Source organism: Bombina bombina, chromosome 8 (genome assembly GCF_027579735.1).
Source record: "Bombina bombina isolate aBomBom1 chromosome 8, aBomBom1.pri, whole genome shotgun sequence".
Classification (NCBI taxonomy): Eukaryota; Metazoa; Chordata; class Amphibia; order Anura; family Bombinatoridae; genus Bombina; species Bombina bombina.
In genome coordinates, this window is record NC_069506.1 from 92,713,058 (window position 1) to 92,735,536 (window position 22,479).

The following is a 22,479-nucleotide window of genomic DNA, read 5'->3' on the forward strand; positions in this document are numbered from 1 at the left end:
CATCCAATCGCTACCACATAACATACACACCCCCTGTTTACTTAGTAGTGACTGGTCCATTAGTAACAGTACACACGCCCCCCTATTCACACTCCCTCATTACGCAACGTAATACCGGATGTCACTGTCCATCCTTATTATAGACTGACTGAGCAGCCAATCAGATCTATTCAAAACCGAGAGGGATAACGAATCAGGGGCATGAGGTGGGACAACTACCCACATAAATAACGCTGAGTAGCAGCGGCCCGCACCCCCTCTGAGGAAGCGTTCTGTGAAACGTGCGTCAGGGGTCCAGCAGGAGAAGCTAGTTCTCTCCTGTCTGTCGCTTTTTAACTGCTTGCCTAGTTTAAAAGAAGAACCTTTATCTACCTGAATATTTGCTGATTCCTGGTGCCTACTATTTACCTTAAAAATATAAAAATTTAAAAGTAAAATAGCCCTCGGATTGTAAGGGCTTAGCTTATCTTTCACTATAATGTTGTGGGCATCAGGCTAAATATATATAGCATTGCTTATTATACCAATCCTATTGAACTGGGTTTAAGTGTTTTTAACTCTTTCAGGCTACTTCTGTGTGAATGTTTGTTCCTAGTTGTTATAATAAAGTATTAAAGTATGAATGTAATGGAACATTTTAAAAAATAGAGTAATTTCACATTTATATAATTAATTGGAGTTAAAGAAATTTTTTTTTTTTTTGTGGTATTCTTTTCTATCAATCCTAAGTGTATTTTCTTTGTACAATTAGTATTCCTAGTTGTTTAGTTCTGCTCTCTAAGAATCCACATTAGATGTGTACCTTAACTATTATAAGTGACTACTAAGTACTGGTATATTATATACCCTTTCTGATTTATATAATAGGTACAATATCTACCACTGACTAACTCCTACTATCCCCTACCACATTTCAAAGCTGAATTTTAGGATGTTGGGGAAGGGATCTGGGAGGGGGAGGGAGGTAGGATATCGAGGGGGGGCAGCTACACTACAGAAAATGAGTTTGTAATAATAATTAAAAAAAAAAACAAAATATTTGGGGGCAAACTGGGTACTGGCAGACAGCTGATGGTGGCAAATAGGTGGGGGGGAGGGTTAGAGAGCTGTATGGGGGGATCAGGGAGGTTGGGGGCTAAGAGGGGATCTAACACTGCAGAATCAATTGGGAGGGGGGGGAAATGTTAAAAAAAAATTTAAATGCTTTTTTTTTTTAGTACTGGCAGACTTTCTGCCAGTACTTAAGATGGCAGTGACAATTGTGAGGTGGGGGAGGGAAGAGAGCTGTTTGAGGGGGGTCAGGGAGGGTTCAGGGGGTGGGTGTGTCAGGTGGAAGGCTGATCTCTACACTAAAGCTAAAATTAACTCTACAATCTAGCTAATTAACCCCTTCAATGCTGGGCATATTACAAGTGTGGTGCGCAGCGACATTTAGCGACCTTCTAATTACCAAAAAGCAATGCCAAAGCCATATATGTCTGCTATTTCTGAACAAATGGAATCCCAGAGAAGCTTATTCAACCATTTGTACCATAAATGCACAAGCTGTTTGTAAATAATTTCAGTGAAAAACCTAAAGTTTGTGAAAAAGTGAACGATTTTTTTTATTTGAGCGCATTTGGCGGTGAAATGGTGGCATGAAATATACCAAAATACTTTGGGTTGTCTACTAAAAAAAATATATACATGTCAAGGGATATTCAGGGATTCCTGACAGATATCTGTGTTACAATGTAACTATCACTTATTTTGGGGAAAAAAAAGTGGTTTGGAAATAGCAAAGGGCTACTTGTACTTATTGCCCTATAACTTGCAAAAAAGCAAAGAACATGTAAACATTGGGTATTTCTAAACTCAGGACAAAATTTAGAAACTATTTAGCATGGGAGTTTTTTGGTGGTTGTAGATGTGTAACAAATTTTGGGGGGCAAAGTTAGAAAAAGTGATTTCTTTCAATATATTTTATATATTTTTTATAGTAAATTATAAGATATGATGAAAATAATGGTATTAGAAAGTCCATTTTATGGTGAGAAAAACGGTATATAATCTGTGCGGGTACAGTAAATGAGTAAGAGGAAAATTACAGCTAAACACAAATACTGCATAAATATAAAAATAGCCTTGGTCCCAAACGGTCAGAAAATGGAAAAGTGCTGTGGTCCTTAAGGGGTTAAGGAGTGATTGCTCACTTGTTCATTTATCACATCTCTCGCTGATTTATTACATTAATTTTACAAAAAAAAAAATATATATATTTTTAAATGCCCTCTTTTATATGCAACAAAGAAAATAACTTTAATGGCCCATTAAAAGTGAAGGTTTTCTTAAAACCAAGCTTCTGTGTAAGGTATGATGTTTACTAAGCAAGGATGACTAATCTACCATATTAAAAGAGCAAGATATGCAGTTGATATACTCCTGTCCTTTAATAGTAACAGAGGGTGAGATAGTGACATATACTATTAGTTATTGTCGGAGCCTATAATTACTATGGGCTAGATTACAAGTGCAGCGCTAATTTATCGCGCGCCCGCAAAGGAGCATATTTGCAGGTACATGATAAATAACTAGCCATTACAAGTGGTAGCAATTAGCTCTTATAAAATTAACCAGAGATCAGATCTCGGGTTATATTTATAAATGGGCCCCCAATGCCCCCAAAGTACAGTGGTGTGTGTTTTGTTAAAAAATAAAAATTGTAGCATTATTTTTTAATAAAATAACTGCACCAGGCAGTTTTGGGGGGCTAAAGTTGGCGGGTGTGGGATGTTCCCTGTAAATATATATGTATATGCTTATATACATATATATTTATGTGTTACTATGTGTGTATACACATAACGCATAAATATATAAAAAAAAAATGCACAAAAAACAGTACATTGGTTGTACCTCTAGGGAGGCAAGAGAGAGGATACGACAGCATTTATCGGACATCAAGAGATCTGATGCTAGGTCAGAATTAGCGAAACATTTCATACATGAACATGAAAGTTCCAATCTGACATTCAAATGAATGGTTATTGAAAGACTAAAGAAACCAAAAAGAGGGGGAGACTTGAATAAACTATTGTTTAAACGGGAGGCCTTTTGGATTTTCTCTTTGGCCACCAGGATCAGTGGCGTCACTAGGGTTGGTGTCACCCGGGGCGGTAAGTTATGGTGTCACCCCCCCCCCCCCCACACACACACAGAAAGCAGACACACAAAAACACAGGCACACACACATACAAACACTCAGACACACTTAAAAACACACTCAGATGCACACACAAACACTCGGAAACACTCAGACACACACACAAAAACACACATGCAAACACTCAGACACACACAAAAACACTCAGACACACACAAAAACACTTAGACACACACACACACAAACTCACACACACACACACACACAAAAACACTCAGACACACACACACACAAACTCACACACACACACACAAAAACACTCAGACACACACACAAAAACTCAGACACACACACACACACATACAAAATATGTAATCTGCACTGCATTAATTATAAAGCTCATGCCTAGAGCTGCTCGCTGGCTCAGCAGAGCATCAAATGAAAGATAAACAGAGCACTCTAAAATAAATCACTAAAGAAAAGGTTTAGGCGCGCAAACTATGAAAATTCTGCTCTCTGACTCTGTTCTAAGTTTCTCAGTGCACAGCCCAGGGCCACATGCATTCCGCTTCTTATGGCCAATCACCTCTGCACTCTGCCCAGACTCCCGCCCGCCCTCCCCTCCTACCTCTTCAGTGAGCACTTAGTGTACCGTAACCGTACCGGTCTGGTGGGCATCATACGTGGCTCCTTCACTTTAGAGACAGTGTCAGACAGTCATGCGGTCAGGTGCCAGGCATCCCTCTCACGATTTCCCGGTTCCCGTTTAGAGAGACAGCACAGCAGTGAGTGACTCCACTGCTCCACACGTCACTGAGCAGTGAGCACAGATAGGCAGGCAGGTTTAGACTAGCAGCGCAACTTCGCAAGCCCCACGGCACGCCCATAACATTCATAGTGAAATTGGGCAGGGGAGGAGCAAAATACAAATAAGCAAAAGCAGCCGGGAAAACTATTTGTGGAAATTGCAGCACTGGCTCAAGGGGCAAAAAAAATTAATTGTCTACAATTTCCCCAGCCCCACTAATATTCACAAACGCTGGTCCCTCTAATAAAAAATCTATGCATCTCTACATTGTATTTCTTTGAATTTCAATAAAAACTTAATTTTTTTTTTTTTTCTGGTGGTGTCACCCTTTGGAGGGTGTCACCCGGTGCGGCCCGCACACCCCTAGTGACGCCACTGACCAGGATTCCTAATGGTTATAACTCCATTTATGATATTATCAATTTTTGGGAGTGATCTAACCAAGGAACAAAAATAGTTTAAACACTAATGTAATATGCTCACAAGTATGTGTTAAGAAATGGGATAAGCCCCCTGAAATTAAGTATTCCTTTGGTATACTCTAGACAATTGTAGTTTATCAGTATTTGTACAGACAAAGGGAATTGTGGCAATACACAGGTATAGAGGGACTTAAAGGGACACTGAACCCAAATTTTTTCTTTCGTGATTCAGATAGATCATGAAATTTTAAGCAACTTTTTAATTTACTCCTATTATTAAATTTTCTTCATTCTCTTGGTATCTTTATTTGAAATGCAAGAATGTAAGTTTAGCTGCCGGCCTATTTTTGGTGAACAACCTTTGTTGTCCTTGCTGATTGGTGGATAAATTCATCCACCAATAAAAAAGTGCTGTCTAGAGTTCTGAACAAAAAAACTGCTTAGATGCCTTCTTTTTCAAATAAAGATAGCAAGAGAATAAAGTAAAATTGATAATAGGAGTAAATTAGAAAGTTGCTTAAAATAGCATGCTCTATCTGAATCACGAAAGGAAAAATTTGGGTTCAGTGTCGCTTTAATTACATACACATTTGTTAGTAGCTAGCTGGTACACTAGTATTATATAACCCATGGTATCAAGTAGTTAGTAATCAGGGAGGATATAAGAATATGGTAGAATATATTCAAGCACTACATTAGGCGTATGTGTGCTTCTAATTTGTATTTGCTAAGTGTCAGCTATTTGGCTGCCTTTTTAATACTATGGGGCATATTTATCAAGCTCCGAATGGAGCTTGATGCCCCGTGTTTCTGGCGAGCCTGCAGGCTCGCCAGAAACAGCAGTTATGAAGCAGCGTTCACAAAGACCGCTGCTCCATAACCTGTCCGCATGCTCTGAGCAGGCGGACAGACATTGCCGCAATTCAACCCGATCGAGTACGATCGGGTTGATTGACACCCCCCTGCTGGCGGCGGCGTTGCACCAGCAGCTCTTGTGAGCTGCTGGTGCAATGCTGAATACAGCGAGCGTATTACTTGCCGTATTCAGCGAGGTCTGTCGGACCTGATCAGCACTGTTGGATCAGGTCCGACAGACCTTGATAAATTGGGGCCTATGTATTTCACTCTTCCAGGAACTCATTTATACTTCTACATAAAAAAAAGCTCCAGAGAATACAGGTCATGAATAATACAATAATAATAGAAATTAAAATAGTAGCTTTTCACCAAACAGGCATATAGGAGTGCTGTGTTACACATATGATTAGACATATAAAGGTCAAGCAAAACATATATATACTTATATATATTTATGTAAGTAATGGTTTAAAGGGACACTGAAACCAAATTTTTTTATTTTGTGATTCAGATAGAGCATGCGATTTTAAGCAACTTTCTAATTTACTTGTTTATTGGTGGGTGAATTTATCCACCAATCAGCAAGAACAACCCAGGTTGTTAACCAAAAATGCGCCGGGATCTAAACTTACATTCTTGCATTTCAAATAAAGATACCATGAGAATGAAGAAAATTTGATAATAGGAGTAAATTAGAAAGTTGCTTAAAATTGCATGCTTTATCTGAATCACAAAAGAAAAAAATTGGGTTCAGTGTCCCTTTATGTTTACCTACAGCATTTATCGCTTAATATTATTGCTTCCTTAAGCCTTATAGCTTCATTTGTCCTGTATTTTGATTAAGCATATTTTAATATGTATAGAAGAGCAAAGAGTTAAATTAATTTTCATAGTGTATCCAGGTTTTCGTTATCTAATCAGTGGTTAACCAATAAAAACAGATCACAAGGTATTTATTTTAACTAGCACACATTGTTTTAATTATGTCTATGATTAAGGCCACTGGCCGAAACATGTCAGACTCTGGCCCCTATTTAAGAAATGTCTTGCGGACCTGATCCGACACTGTGGATCAGGTCCACAAGACCTCGCTGAATGCGGAGAGCAATAAGCTCTCCGTATTCAGCATTGCACCAGCAGCTCACAAGAGCTGCTGGTGCAACGCCGCCCCCTGCAGACTCGTGACCAATCGGCCGCCAGCAGGGGGGTGTCAATCATCCCGATCGTACTCAATCGGGTTGATTTCCAGCGATGTCTGTCCGCCTGCTCAGAGCAGGCGGACAGGTTATGGAGCAGCGGTCTTTGTGACCGCTGCTTGATAACTGCTGTTTCTGGCGTGTCTGACACGGGCCGTCAAGCTCCTTTCGGTGCTTGATAGATAGGCCCCTAAGACTCTTGCTTTTTGCTGTTTCTGTTGCTAGCTGCATGTAGCAGCTTTTCCTTTTACTATTGTTGAATAAATTCTGGACTTTTTAATCGAAGCTTGTGCCGGCTGTCTGCATAATTCTCTTATATAAGCATATACATATATATATATTTACAATTTGCTGCCATTGCTGTGCTACTTACCCCCATCGCTGCTCTAGTTCTCATGCCATGTCTAACGGCATGAGAACGAGGCTTTTATTGGAGCCTATGGAAGCGCACTCTTGTGAGAGCAATGCTTCCCAGCAATGAGAACACGAGCTTGCGTTTGCTTTGCTCTCAACTTGTAATACCAGCGCACCTTAGCGTGCACTGGTTTTACTCAGTGGAGTGCAAATATCCCTTTCATGAAAGCGATATTTAGCGATATACTTATAATCTGGCCATATGTAATATGCCAACAACTTAAACACCAATGGAAGTCTTCTATTCTTCAGCATCAGTTAGTTGTAGGGGGTGGTAAGCCAAGAATAAGCTGATGAGCCCACATAAAGCAGTTTCATGTGTTTTCTCTGTATTACAGATGAGATGAGTGAGAGCCGGCAGACGCATGTGACATTGCATGACATTGACCCGCAGGCTCTAGAACAGCTGGTACAATTTGCATACACAGCAGAGATTGTGGTGGGAGAGGGCAACGTGCAGGTGAGTGTCATGACTGGAATTAAAAAAATAACAAAACATGAACTTGTGTAATTCAGAGTCCACTACTCTAGTTATTGTTACTGTTACTGTACAATAACTACTAGTTATTGTTACTGTCAAACCGTTTAGTCATTCTTCATGATCTATATGGCCACTATGCATTTTTGTCCGTGTGAATACTTCTTGTTATTTAAATATCCTACATCTAAGAGCATGCAAACCACTATTCCTTTGCTTTACTGTATACAAGAAGAAATTGTACAATTTTATCAAAACTGGTCCAGTTTTTTGTGCTATAAGTTGATACAATGGAAAAATAACATTAACCCCTTAATAGTGCCATGGGTTACAGAAATGTTTCTACCACTGAAGACCAGACAGCTTTTTACAATTGTGCTATGCAGAGAACCTGTTTGTGCCTTACTCTTTTACAACCAATTGTGTGAGAGCAGGGCATGTCAATTACTCTGAATAAGCTAGTGTTGCAGTGTTTTATCTTGCCACTTCTGATATGGTGCAGAGGATAAAGTTTCTGCCTCTTAAATTTGTGGTTGCAGGTTCACTCATGTGAGCCTGCACTGCAAAGCCTTAAAGCTGCAAATCTTAAAAAATGTCCCTTTATATATTGTTTTTTCAGCACCAATTTAGCTTTCGTATGATGCATTTTAACTGTATTATTGTATTGTTTTTGTATTTACAGTTAGTTTATTGCTGGCATTTTACAATATACAGGGAGTGCAGAATTATTAGGCAAGTTGTATTTTTGAGGATTAATTTAATTATTGAACAACAACCATGTTCTCAATGAACCCAAAAAACTCATTAATATCAAAGCTGAATAGTTTTGGAAGTAGTTTTTAGTTTGTTTTTAGTTATAGCTATTTTAGGGGGATATCTGTGTGTGCAGGTGACTATTACTGTGCATAATTATTAGGCAACTTAACAAAAAACAAATATATATCCATTTCAATTATTTATTTTTACCAGTGAAACCAATATAACATCTCAACATTCACAAATATACATTTCTGACATTCAAAAACAAAACAAAACAAATCAGTGACCAATATAGCCACCTTTCTTTGCAAGGACACTCAAAAGCCTGCCATCCATGGATTCTGTCAGTGTTTTGATCGGTTCACCATCAACATTGCGTGCAGCAGCAACCACACTGTTCAGAGAGGTGTACTGTTTTCCCTCCTTGTAAATCTCACATTTGATGATGGACCACAGGTTCTTGCCAGCCACGCTGTGGAGTACTTGGACGCGTGTGATGGAGCATTGTCCTGCATGAAAATCATGTTTTTCTTGAAGGATGCAGACTTCTTCCTGTACCACTGCTTGAAGAAGGTGTCTTCCAGAAACTGGCAGTAGGACTGGGAGTTGAGCTTGACTCCATCCTCAACCCGAAAAGGCCCCACAAGCTCATCTTTGATGATACCAGCCCAAACCAGTACTCCACCTCCACCTTGCTGGCGTCTGAGTCGGACTGGAGCTCTCTGCCCTTTACCAATCCAGCCACGGGCCCATCCATCTGGCCCATCAAGACTCACTCTCATTTCATCAGTCCATAAAACCTTAGAAAAATCAGTCTTGAGATATTTCTTGGCCCAGTCTTGACGTTTCAGCTTGTGTGTCTTGTTCAGTAGTGGTCGTCTTTCAGCCTTTCTTACCTTGGCCATGTCTCTGAGTATTGCACACTTTGTGCTTTTGGGCACTCCAGTGATGTTGCAGCTCTGAAATATGGCCAAACTGGTGGCAAGTGGCATCTTGGCAGCTGCACGCTTGACTTTTCTCAGTTCATGGGCAGTTATTTTGCGCCTTGGTTTTTCCACACGCTTCTTGCGACCCTGTTGACTATTTTGAATGAAACGCTTGATTGTTCGATGATCACGCTTCAGAAGCTTTGCAATTTTAAGAGTGCTGCATCCCTCTGCAAGACATCTCACTATTTTTGACTTTTCTGAGCCTGTCAAGTCCTTCTTTTGACCCATTTTGCCAAAGGAAAGGAAGTTGCCTAATAATTATGCACACCTGATATAGGGTGTTGATGTCATTAGACCACACCCCTTCTCATTACAGAGATGCACATCACCTAATATGCTTAATTGGTAGTAGGCTTTCGAGCCTATACAGCTTGGAGTAAGACAACATGCATAAAGAGGATGATGTGGTCAAAATACTCATTTGCCTAATAATTCTGCACTCCCTGTAGTTTTCAAGGGATATGAAACTCATATGTAAAAAATACCTAGGTTGGCTCAGGGGCAGCAAAGCATTACTGTGAGCTAGCTGATGATTGGAGGCTGCACATATATGCCTCTTTTCATTGGCTTACCTGATGTGTTCAGCTAGCTCCCAGTAGTGCATTGCTGCTCAATCAACAAAGAATACCAAGAGAATAAATCAAATTTGATAATAAAAGTAAAGAATAGATAATAGTAAATTGTAAAGTTGTTTAAAATTGTATACGCTATCTGCACTTCAAAAAAAAAAAATTCTACCTCACATGGCGCCATCGCCACTCCTGAAAGTTCCTCTGAAAATACAAGGTTTGGAGTGAACAAGTGATTCAAGAGGTGCCAAGAAATTTTTACAATCTAGGCTTTTAGTCTTCTCTCTTTCTTGTAAAGAAAAATGATGGTGATTCAGAGTTTCAAGATGAAATCCCTGCTCTGAGTAATCAACCTTATGCCGCTGGGGGCATTTCTTTAATCGATCGACCTATAAGATGCTTAGTTCCACATCCCCATCTCAGAATCACACCAAAAATATAAGTTTCGCAGTTCAAGACCGTCATTTCCAGTTTGCCTCTATGCCCTTTAGAATTTCTGTGGCACCTAGTGTTTTCACAGCAGATCTTGTTCCTCTTATAGTAGAACTTCGACTCAGGGGTTTGTTTGTAATCAACTATTTAAATTACATCCTTTTATTGGCAAAGACAAGTTATCAATCTCTTTTTTGCAGTTCTTTCAGGATCATGATTGGTTCATAAATGTTCAAGAAAGTCATCTTTGCCTTACTTCTGTTTTTGGGAACTCAGGTCAAAACTTTAGAATGTCTGGTCTCTCTGCCTCAGTCAAGGATTCATAATCTGCAAAAATATTTCCTTGATCTTCAAGTCACAAGGATGTCAGCATATCATTAGATGAAGATTCTGAGGCATATGGCTTCACTAATCCATTTGGGGAAATTGGCAAGATGGAGGATGTGCCAGTTTCAGTGACAATTTCTCCACCACTTCAAAAGGACTCAGGCTGTCTCCCGTCAGATTCCTTTTCAAGTTCAGCGGAGAAAGCTTATCCAATAGTGGTATCAGGTTCCAAACCTTTAAAGGGGACTTGCTCTTGCAGAATGGATCTTGCTTCAAACCGACTCCAGCAAACATGGATAAGGTGCTGTGTGCAACTTCCTCTATCCTCGGAGAGTTTGGGACAGTCATACTGTTAAACTGCCCTCCAATTTTCTGTAGATCAAGGCCATTTTGGACACCAGTTCATTTTCAAATTTCTGCTCTCAGGAAAGATGATGAAGGCTGTGACAGGCAACAAAACAGTGACTTCCTACATTTGCTTTCAAGGGGGGACAATAAGTCAGTCAGTCCTGAAAAAAGTATCTTAAGAAAGAGAAAACATGTTTCTTCAACAGAATAGCAGCTCAACAAAAAGCTTTTCAAAATGATTTTGGACGAATAGGGAATTTCAGAAGTAGATCTAATGGTCTCAAGTCTCAACCATCAGGTTCCACAATATTTCAGTTGTTTTACAGCTGTTAATACTCTAGAAGTGGGAGATTAATCTGATTTATCTCTCATTTTTCATCTGCTGTAACAAATTCTAAGGGAGAAAGTGATATTCATTGTGATCCTGCCCTTTTAGCCCCACAGGCCTTGGTTCCCTCTAGTCAAGTTCATCCTCCCTGGACCCTGCCCATGTCACGGGACATGCTTCTTCAAGGACCTTTGTTACATGCAGATCCACAAAGCCTTAGGTCGATGGCATGTTTGCTGAGATCCTCTATTTACAGCAAATAAACATTTCAAGTAATTCAAATACTTCTGAAGGCACGAAAAATATCTACCTGTAATGCTTATTCACTCTTCACTATCTAGCAGTCAATCTGTGTGTAATAAATGCTAGGAGACACTGGAATACATAGCATTTTGGTGGAAGAAGGATAATGGTCTAGGTGAAGGGTCATCTTAATGCTACAGGATACAAAGACATATTAGAAAATTGTGTGCTTCTAACTTTGTGACAACAGTTTGAGAAAGACCATTTCCTGTTCCAGCATGACTGTGTCTCTGTGCACAAAGCTTGGTCCGTGAAAACATGGTTGCAGAAGTTTGGAAGGAAAGAACTTGAATGGACTGCACAGATCCCTGACCTCAACCCCATTGAACACATTTTGGTTTAATTAGAACTTCAATTGTGAGCCAGACCTTCTTGTCAAACATAAATGCCTGACCACACAAATGCTTGCTGCTTTGAATGGGCACAAATCCCCACAGACACACTCCAAAATATTGTGGAAAGCCTTTTTAGAAGAGTTACAGCTGTTGATAAAGAAGCTCATATAGGTGTGATGGTCAGGTGTCCACATCATTTTAGACATATAATGTATGTTAAAAAAATATTGGAAATGATGTTGAGCAAAAGTGTGCATTATTTTTTCTAGTGTATATTCAGGGTTAGCTCCTTACCCTCCATAAAACAGGATTACAGCACACTCTCAAGGTAATGGGCTACAGCTATGTGCATCAATGTTCCTTTAGTGACTTCTACCTCCTGTGCAATATGCTATTGATGGAGATAGTTGTACAACAATGCAGCAGAACTCACTACAAATACGAGGTCATGAGCTATCACCTAGTGGAACTGCTATTGAATAATAGTGAGATTTCACATAGTGAGTTCTAAACAAGTTGTACAGCTGATTTAGTGACTCTAACTGATTTTAAATACATAAACCAAATTCAGATGATGAAAAAGAAATAATCTTCAGCACTGAGTATACCTCCAGCGAAATTTAACGCTAACTGTTGCTTCTCTGATCCATCCAAATAAACCCAGCCACAACTTTCCTCATTGAAAAATATTGTAACTTCACTAACATGAAATCCCTATCTTAGATTACTCTAAGTACGACCTCCCTTGGCAGCTGTAACTTATAAAAGATGACCCAGTCATTCGCCTTACAATTAGCCCTAACTGCTATAGTCTTCCTCACTACACACCCCTTAACGCCACACAATCCCTACTACAAACCCCTTCTTTGCAAACACCAACCCACCCTATATAACAAGTAACAAACATCTCACTCATTTAACTGTAGATACCTGGAGAAAAAAAACTCCCTTGTTGCATATAATAATTGGACAGGCTAAACTGCCATTGCAAGGCATCACCCCCTTCCCAAAATGAAACGCACCTATATGCTGCCTCATATCTAGTTCTCTATACTTTTGTATAAATAGAACTGTATGCCTCACTTACTATGCCCTTAGTCATGACTAATTAAAGGGATATTAATCCCAATTTTGTATTTTGGGATTCAGATAGAGTATGCAATTTTAAGCAACTTTCTAATTTACTCCTATTATCATATTTTCTTTGTTCTCTTGGTATCTTTATTTGAAAAAGTAAGAATGTATGCTTAGGAGCCTGAACATTTTTGGTTCAGAACCCTGGCTAGCAATTGCTGATTGGTGACTACATTTAACCACCAATAAACAAGCGCAACCCAGGTTCTGAACCAAAAATGGGCCGGCTACATTCCTGCTTTTCAAATAACGATACCAAGAGAAGGAAGAAAAATTGCTAGAAGGAGTAAATTAGAAAGTTGCTTAAAATTGTATGCTGTGACTCATGGAAGTTTAATTTTGACTTTAGTGTCCCTTTAAATTCTGTGGTGAACATTTGCTACAATGTATGCTTTTAGTATTCCACCTCCTCATTAATCAAGTAAATTGTCACAAAATATCATTCTATAATGTTAAGTCAAAAAGTAAAGTGACTTATATTGAAAGCGCAGTTTATTTGTAAAAAAGTTATTTGGTAGCAATATAAGGAAATGTTAAACAATAAACTTGTGCCGCCCCCTGTTGTTATAGCAATGTAATTGCAAGATTCAGCCTTTGAATTTCTGTAGCATTTCGCAGTGTGTGAATTCATTCTGCTGATTGAGCCTGTTTTGAGCTTGTATAAGGTAGCCTTGCCCATCTAATCACCTCACCTCTCTTTCCTTTTTAATACAGGAAGTGTCCACAGCTGCATTAATTAATTATGGGAAATACAGAACCTGGCCACCAGGTGGAGGCAAAGACGCCCCTGCCAAAGGCTTAAATACCTCCCCCACTTCCCTCATCCCCCAGTCATTCTTTGCCTTTCGTCACAGGAAGTTGGCAGAGAAGTGTCAGAAGATTTCGGAGTAGTTCCTTAGGAAGGGTACCTGCCCTTCGAGATGGGACTGGAGTTTTAAGTAGTCTTGTCAGCCTCTCAGTGAGAGCATTGATGAAAGTTAGAGTCTGGAGATGCAGGGAGAGTCTTTCTGCGAAACCATGCAGACTCATATTAACAACTCCTTAAGCAATCAGCGTTGATGAGTTTCGCTGCCTGCTTTCTTCACTCAAGTCCATGTCAGAAGCGCTGCTACCATCTGTCAAACTTGAAGGACCGTGTTACTGTTCCACGGCATAGATTCCAGTAAGATCGTTTATTTTTGACACACATGTTAACGATAGAAGACAGGGTCACAGTGGGACTCCTTTATCTTTATGGAATCAAGGGTTAATATCTCCTGAGGGGGATTATTAAACAGGGTTTTTTTAATCATATTTATGTGATTTCGACTGCTTATGTGTAAGAGACGTTTGGGCTCATAGGCTTATACGGAACGTACAGGTTGTTTTTCACTTGAAAGCTGCGCAGTTTTATTAGCTGGCATGCTTTTTACTTAGCTGCAGCGGTCCTGTATGATGCACCATGTGACCAGGTGTGGTCACGTTTTTCTTCCATTTCTGATTCCTGACCGAGTTTCTGCGGAGAGGAGCAACTCTTCTCTACCTGTCTGGGTCATAAGAGGTGGTGAGTGCCCCAGCCATTGGGGGTAGAAGGTGCCAGTTGTTCTTTCTATAATTTAAATTAGACGAAATATGGAGGATTCTGATTTTTTAGAGGGGGATCCCTCTGATTCAGAATTTGATACCTGTGTATATTGTGAGGAGACCCGGGTAGCCCAGCCCTCTCAATTATGTTCCGTATGTCGCAATAGGGTGTTCTCATCAACCAATGTTGAGATGTTAGAAACCACTGAGCCGTCCGCCTCTGAGGATTCCTCGTCCCGTGAGGTGTGTTCCCTAGAATCTTCTGTTCTTACACATGTAGTTTCCCCGAGTACCCCTGCTCCTTCGGCTGAAGGGGGCTTTTTTCCTCCAGAGGTTACTGCGCAGCTCCGCATGGCCATCTCTACGGCCTTAGCAATTTTACCTATCCCTGCTACATGCAAGCGAAGGGTTAATCCATGCACTCCTGCTCAGGGACCGTCGTGTAAAATGACGATTGTATCTGATCAGTCATCTGGGGATGTGGTTCCCTCTGAGGCTTCAGAGGTAGGACCTCCAGGGTTGGAGTTTGCAAAGTTGATGGATTTGGCATTTAGACTTAGAATGGCACGCCTGCGTTTACTTCTAAGAGAATCCCAGTTCCAAGCTCTACGGGGGGTTTGTGTTGTATGACAGGCTGGACTTGTTTTTTTTTTCACACTCCTTTGGCTATCACTTTTGTGCACTAGCCGATTTTCTTTTGCTTTTCCGTTTTGGATTGTATTTTGTTTTTAGAGCTCTGGGTCATTGTAGAATGTCCTTTTAGGAAGACGTATAATTAATGGGTTCTTTTGTACTAACGACTTTGATGGTCGAGATTGTTGGAGACTTCCGGTGGAAGCTTCCAGGTCTCTATTCGAGGTGATGTTTTCCCTCAATATTTTTGAGACAATATTTAAGTCTCTGAGTTTTATTTTTATTCTCAGTTTTTTCTAGCTTTGCTGGAATTTAAGAATTTTCTGTTAGCCCTTGGGTGTTCTGGCAGATATGTTGTATCCTATTTGACAGGCAGGACCTGAATGGAGTTTTTCTCTGTTCCGGTCCAGACAGAACAGGTCCATCTATCCTAGATGACAGACAGGACCTGTTTTAGGTATTATCTTGGGTAAGCGCTTGATGCTGGATCATTTTGGAACCAGGGGTCCCAGAGGCCAGAGCTAGGCTTCACTTTCTGTTCTGGGCAAGTTGTTTCCTCTCTTGAGTTTGCCTTTCGGCAGAGAGAGGGAAGTTACAGGTGACTTTTGGAGTCTTTTTACCGGCACCCATCCCGTCCTATTTTGATTTTATGTTTCTTAATCAGAGCTTATTAGATCTCCTTCTTGAGGGAGTTTATAAGGTTCTCTCTACCCTTGTGCAGGAAGATGATATCTTTCCTGTTTTCATCCGTTTGGACAAAACCGGTTCTTAGGGACCGTATCTTCCAGTGAAACCCATTCTGATCCTAGGTTTTCTTCTGGGATCAGGGGTGTAATGTGGCAGTATCCTGCTTCTAGTTTTATAGTAGCTCCGGGTCTTGGCGGTTCTGGTTTTTCTTACCATCATCTCCTAGTAGACTTTTAGGAATTTTCTCTGGTCTTTTTGATCCTCAGAGTTGGATCTAGACCTGAGTTTTCTGGTGTAGGCACCAGGGTGAACCATTGGATGCTGATTGGGTCTTACAGATAGGAAGATTTTTCTTCATATGTGCGAAGTTAGAGTTTTTCACTTTGGGTTATGCGCTCCAGTCCCCCTTCTGGCCTTTATGGCGCTGTGGTGGGGGGTGAGGTTTTCAGCCGAGGCCGAGACTTTGACATGGCATTGGTAAGTCCGTTTTAGTGGACCTACATGGAATACCGGTTGAGGAACTCGATCTCCAGGGTCTGTCCAGTTCTCCCTGTCCTATGGGATTTTTCTTTTAGCTCTCCCGGCGGTTTTAACTTTGTCACTTCCCTATCAGTGGGGAGAGAGTGCCCTATGGGGGTCCTTGGATCAGGAGTTCCTTCCAATTATTCCTAAAGTTCCTCAGTTGAGCATTCTGCTCTGAGGATTTGGTCTTTTGGGTTTGTACTATTTGGAACCTCTCAATGGGTAGATCCTTTTCTGTGAAAGAGAGTTCCTCCTACATCGACGGAGGTGTCTCAAGTTTTGTGGTGGACGGAGTCCCAATACGGACCTTTGTCGGCGATCCTCTCTATGAACGGCTCTTCTGGAACGGATATTCACTACAATCATTCCTTTAATCTGACTATCCGAAGGGATTCGAATGTTTGTATCTGAATGGGGAGTCCGATCGAGATTCTCAGGACGTCCGTACCTATCCCAGGTTCCCTGTCATCAGTCAGGCTGATGGATCCTTATTGGGGGTTGGAAGGTCTATTTTAATGTTCTCCTTTTGGCCATGTCTCTCTTTGTCGAGAATGGCCCAATCCGAGCAGGAGCAGAAGTCAGTGTGACTGATTGCTCCGTTGTTGCTCGCGAGTCCGTATCGTGGTTTAGGGGCTTTATCGCCATGGGAGGTACCTTGTTGCAAGGATCTGCTGGGTCAAGGTTCCTTGCGTCATGAGATCTTTTTCTCTGAGGCGGATGCGAGAAGTCGTGTGATCTTCGCCGAGAGACACATTTTTTCCTGAAGGGTAACGGTCCTTTCTTTAGCTCGTAGCTGGTCTCTCGTCATCTATCATAGGTGTGGAGGGCCACCCTTGGTCGGGTGGGGATAGATCGTCCTTGCTCTCTACTGAGTTCCAGGTTTTATTTCCTTATTTTCATCCAGGATGATCTGGAGAAGGGACTGTCTAACTAGTTGTTCTTGTTAGAGCAATCTTTTTTGGGACATCTAACTGTACTAGCCTGAGGGTTAATTTAGCTGCCTAGCTAGCAGGAGGTTGCAGTTTGAATCCGGATGCAGTTTCTTGCCCCTGGATTGTGGACTAGCATGCCATTTTTTTAAGATACCCTTTGGTCCTGCTGTTCCAGAGGTTCCTGGAATTAAGTTATTTTTGCTAGGGCACTGACTGCGGTCAGGCCGGTGAATTCAATCTACTGCTCCGTCTTGGAGTTTAGATTTTAATGTTAGGGAGTTTTCTTCAATGATCCCTTCCGTCTGTAGATTATTTTCTATATACTATAATCTTGACGTTATACTCTTGCAATATTACTTAAATGGGTTTTTCCTTTCTAATATGGCTGTGTGACGAGATTTGTTAGGTTTTTCTCCCTAAGATTGTTGTTTTTCCATGTCTTTTCCTTCTCTATATGGAAAGGTTTTTTTTCCCTTTTCGGGGAATCATATCTTGATGTTTTATTTGCAAGCTGCATAGGAATAGATAATTTGTTTCTGTTGTATATTCATATTTGGGAAGTGCAAGGGTTTGAAGTCTTAGCCAATTTCCTTATTGTTATTGGAGGAGTGTTTTTTCGCTGGCTTAGGAGACAGCAGGACACTAGCCTCCTCAGGGGTTTATGGCTCAGTTTGAGAGCAGTGACGTCCTCTTGGGTCTCTGGCATGAGATCTCTATGGTTCTGAAAAATTGGGGTTTCATGTTCCTTTAAGTAATTGTGTCAACACATTAGGGCATTTTATATGCAAATGTGAGCAAAAGCGATCTGCACCAAAAAATGCCATTAAATACTTCCTTCACAGCTCCGCAAGTATAAAAAGTGCCACACCTTTCTACGCTTTTTTATGGAGGGTGTATAGAGAAAGATCTGTATTGTGGTCAGCAAATAGTGGTTTGGGTAAGGGATCAGGAGCAGCCGAAAAGAGCATGTGTCACACCTGTTAGACCTGAGGGCTGAGGAAGGAACTAACGCCTAGATTTAGAGTTCTGCGGCCAAAGGGGTGCGTAGCTAACGCTGGCTTTTTTCTGGCCGCACCTTTTAAATACCGCTGGTATTGAGAGTTCACAGAATGGCTGCGTTAGGCTCCAAAAAAGGAGCGTAGAGCATATTTAACGCAACTTCAACTCTCGATACCAGCGGTGCTTACGGACGCGGCCAGCTTCAAAAACGTGCTCGTGCACGATTCCCCCATAGAAAACAATGGGGCTGTTTGAGCTGAAAAAAAACCTAACACCTGCAAAAAAGCCGCGTTCAGCTCCTAACGCAGCCCCATTGTTTTCTATGGGGAAACACTTCCTACGTCTGCACCTAACACCCTAACATGTACCCCGAGTCTAAACACCCCTAACCTTACACTTATTAACCCCTAATCTGCCGCCCCGCTATCGCTGACCCCTGCATATTATTATTAACCCCTTATCTGCCGCTACTTACATTATCCCTATGTACCCCTAATCTGCTGCCCCTAACACCGCCGACCCCTATATTATATTTATTAACCCCTAATCTGCCCCCCACAACGTCGCCTCCACCTGCCTACACTTATTAACCCCTAATCTGCCGAGCGGACCGCACCGCTACTATAATAAAGTTATTAACCCCTAATCCGCCTCACTCCCGCCTCAATAACCCTATAATAAATAGTATTAACCCCTAATCTGCCCTCCCTAACATCGCCGACACCTAACTTCAAGCATTAACCCCTAATCTGCCGACTGGAGCTCACCGCTATTCTAATAAAAGTATTAACCCCTAAAGCTAAGTCTAACCCTAACACTAACACCCCCCTAAGTTAAATATAATTTAAATCTAACGAAATAAATTAACTCTTATTAAATAAATTATTCCTATTTAAAGCTAAATACTTACCTGTAAAATAAACCCTAATATAGCTACAATATAAATTATAATTATATTATAGCTATTTTAGGATTTATATTTATTTTACAGACAACTTTGTAATTATTTTAACCAGGTACAATAGCTATTAAATAGTTAATAACTATTTAATAGCTAAAATAGTTAAAATAATTACAAAATTTCCTGTAAAATAAATCCTAACCTAAGTTACAATTAAACCTAACACTACACTATCAATACATTAATTAAATACAATATCTACAAATAAATACAATGAAATAAACTAACTAAAGTACAAAAAATAAAAAAGAACTAAGTTACAAAAAATAAAAAAATATTTACAAACATCAGAAAAATATTATAACAATTTTAAACTAATTACACCTACTCTAAGCCCCCTAATAAAATAACAAAGCCCCCCAAAATAAAAAAAATGCCCTACCCTATTCTAAATTAAAAAAGTTCAAAGCTCTTTTACCTTACCAGCCCTGAACAGGGCCCTTTGCGGGGCATGCCCCAAAGAATTCAGCTCTTTTGCCTGTAAAAAAAACACATACAATACCCCCCCCCCAACATTACAACCCACCACCCACATACCCCTAATTTAACCCAAACCCCCCTTAAATAAACCTAACACTAAGCCCCTGAAGATCTTCCTACCTTATCTTCACCATACCAGGTTCACCGATCGATCCAGAAGAGCTCCTCCGATGTCTTGATCCATGCCCCGCAAAGGGCCCTGTTCAGAGCTGGTAAGGTAAAAGAGCTTTGAACTTTTTTAATTTAGAATAGGGTAGGGCATTTTTTTTATTTTGGGGGGCTTTGTTATTTTATTAGGGGGCTTAGAGTAGGTGTAATTAGTTTAAAATTGTTGTAATATTTTTCTAATGTTTGTAAATATTTTTTTATTTTTTGTAACTTAGTTCTTTTTTATTTTTTGTACTTTAGTTAGTTTATTTCATTGTAGTTATTTGTAGATATTTTATTTAAATAATTTATTGATAGTGTAGTGTTAGGTTTAATTGTAGATAATTGTAGGTAGTTTATTTAATTAATTTATTGATAGTGTAGTGTTAGGTTTAATTGTAACTTAGATTAGGATTTATTTTACAGGTAATTTTGTAATTATTTTAACTATTTTAGCTATTAAATAGTTCTTAACTATTTAATAGCTATTGTACCTGGCTAAAATAAATACAAAGTTGCCTGTAAAATAAATATTAATCCTAAAATAGCTACAATATAATTATAATTTATGTTGTAGCTATATTAGGGTTTATTTTACAGGTAAGTATTTAGCTTTAAATAGGAATAATTTATTTAATAAGAGTTAATTTATTTCTTTAGAATAAAATTATATTTAATTTAGGGGGTGTTAGGGTTAGGGTTAAAATTAGCTTTAGGGGTTAAAAAATTTATTAGAGTAGCGGTGAGCTCCGATCGGCAGATTAGGGGTTAATACTTGAAGTTAGGTGTCGGCGATGTTAGGGAGGGCAGATTAGGGGTTAATACTATTTATTATAGAGTTAGTGAGGCGGGAGTGAGGCGGATTAGGGGTTAATAACTTTATTATAGTAGCGGTGCGGTCCGCTCGGCAGATTAGGGGTTAATAAGTGTAGGCAGGTGGAGGCGACGTTGAGGGGGGCAGATTAGGGGTTAATAAATATAATATAGGGGTCGGCGGTGTTAGGGGCAGCAGATTAGGGGTACATAAGGATAACGTAAGTAGCGGCGCTTTGCGGTCGGCAGATTAGGGGTTAATTATTGTAGGTAGCTGGCGGCGACGTTGTGGGGGTCAGGTTAGGGGTTAATAAATATAATATAGGGGTCGGCGGTGTTAGGGGCAGCAGATTAGGGGTACATAAGTATAATGTAGGTGGCGGTCGGCAGATTAGGGGTTAAAAAAATTTAATAGAGTGGCGGCGATGTGGGGGAACCTCGGTTTAGGGGTACATAGGTAGTTTATGGGTGTTAGTGTACTTTAGAGCACAGTTGTTAAGAGCTTTATAAACCGGCGTTAGCCCAGAAAGCTCTTAACTACTGACTTTTTTCTGCGGCTGGAGTTTTGTCGTTAGATTTCTAACGCTCACTTCAGCCACGACTCTAAATACCGGAGTTAGAAAGATCCCATTGAAAAGATAGGATACGCAATTGACGTAAGGGGATCTGTGGTATGGAAAAGTCGCGGCTGAAAAGTGAGCGTTAGACCCTTTCCTGACTGACTCCAAATACCAGAGGGCGGTAAAAACCAGCGTTAGGAGCCTCTAACGCTGGTTTTGACGGCTACCGCTAAACTCTAAATCTAGGCCAAGTAACTATACTAGAACACAAAAAACTGAAGTTACCTTAAAGGGACAGTTTAATCAAAAATTTTCTCCCCTTTAATTTGTTCCCAATGATCCACTTTACCTGCTGGAGTGTATTAAATTGTTTACAAGTAGCTCCTTTACCCTTATATTGGCATTTGAAATTGTTAATTTAGCATGTGGTATCCCCACCTATTCTGAAAGTTTGTGGCCGCGCGTACCAGCTATAGATAAGCTTTGTAAACGCAGCCAGCAGAAGAAATTACACTCCCAGTGTGATAAGGCAGAGATAAGGTAATAAAATGTTGATTTTCCATTGTTCTCTCAAAGTATTGGTGATTGTTTTAAGAACAGATATAAGATAAAGAAGCAGGTATATGTGCACAATGTGATACAGTAATGAGATCTGATTATACCTACAAGCTCAACCCATTTTATTAGGTTATGGCTTCAAAACACAAAATCAGAGCTTTAATATACACAAATAAGCCTTAAAAAGCTAATTTTCATACATTTTTTACTCTGCAGTTGGTAAAAAAAGCAATTGTAAACACATTAAGGGAAAACTATTTTAGTATACTGTCCCTTTAAGTGCAGCACAGGAAATCCATCAGAGGAGGAAACAAACTTGCAGAAAAGAACCTGGCAGAAATATATAGGTGACTGGCCAGAGGTCAGAAACAGAGTTCAATACAGGGAATAGCAGAATCAGAGGAGCATGCAGAAGTCTGTAACAGCATTATAGGTAAGCAGTGTAGGGTATAGCAGAACCAGTGTCCACGGAGCATGCAGAAGTCTGTAACAGCATTATAGGTAAGCAGTAGAGGGTTTAGCAGAACCAGTGTCCACAGAGCATGCAGAAGTCTGTAACAGCATTATAGGTAAGCAGTAGAGGGTCTAGCAGAAACAGTGTCGACGGAGCATGCAGACGTCTGTAACAGCATTATAGGTAAGAAGTAGAGGGTCTAGCAGAAACAGTGTCCACGGAGCATGCAGAGGTCTGTAACATCATTAAAGGTAAGCAGTAGAGGGTATTGCAGAAACAGTATCCAAGGAGCATGCAGAACTCTGTAACATCATTAAAGGTAAGCAGT

At 40.2% G+C, this 22,479-nt stretch overlaps 1 protein-coding gene across 1 annotated transcript in view; it reads left to right on the forward strand.

The window, feature by feature from the left end:
* KLHL17 (kelch like family member 17) overlaps positions 1–22,479 on the forward strand; it is a 607,468-nt gene that overhangs the window by 89,305 nt on the left and 495,684 nt on the right. Inside the window, exon 2 of the mRNA XM_053690457.1 lies at positions 7,179–7,300. Within this exon, the coding sequence (XP_053546432.1) occupies positions 7,179–7,300 (122 nt within the window). The remainder of the gene's footprint in view (positions 1–7,178; positions 7,301–22,479) is intronic.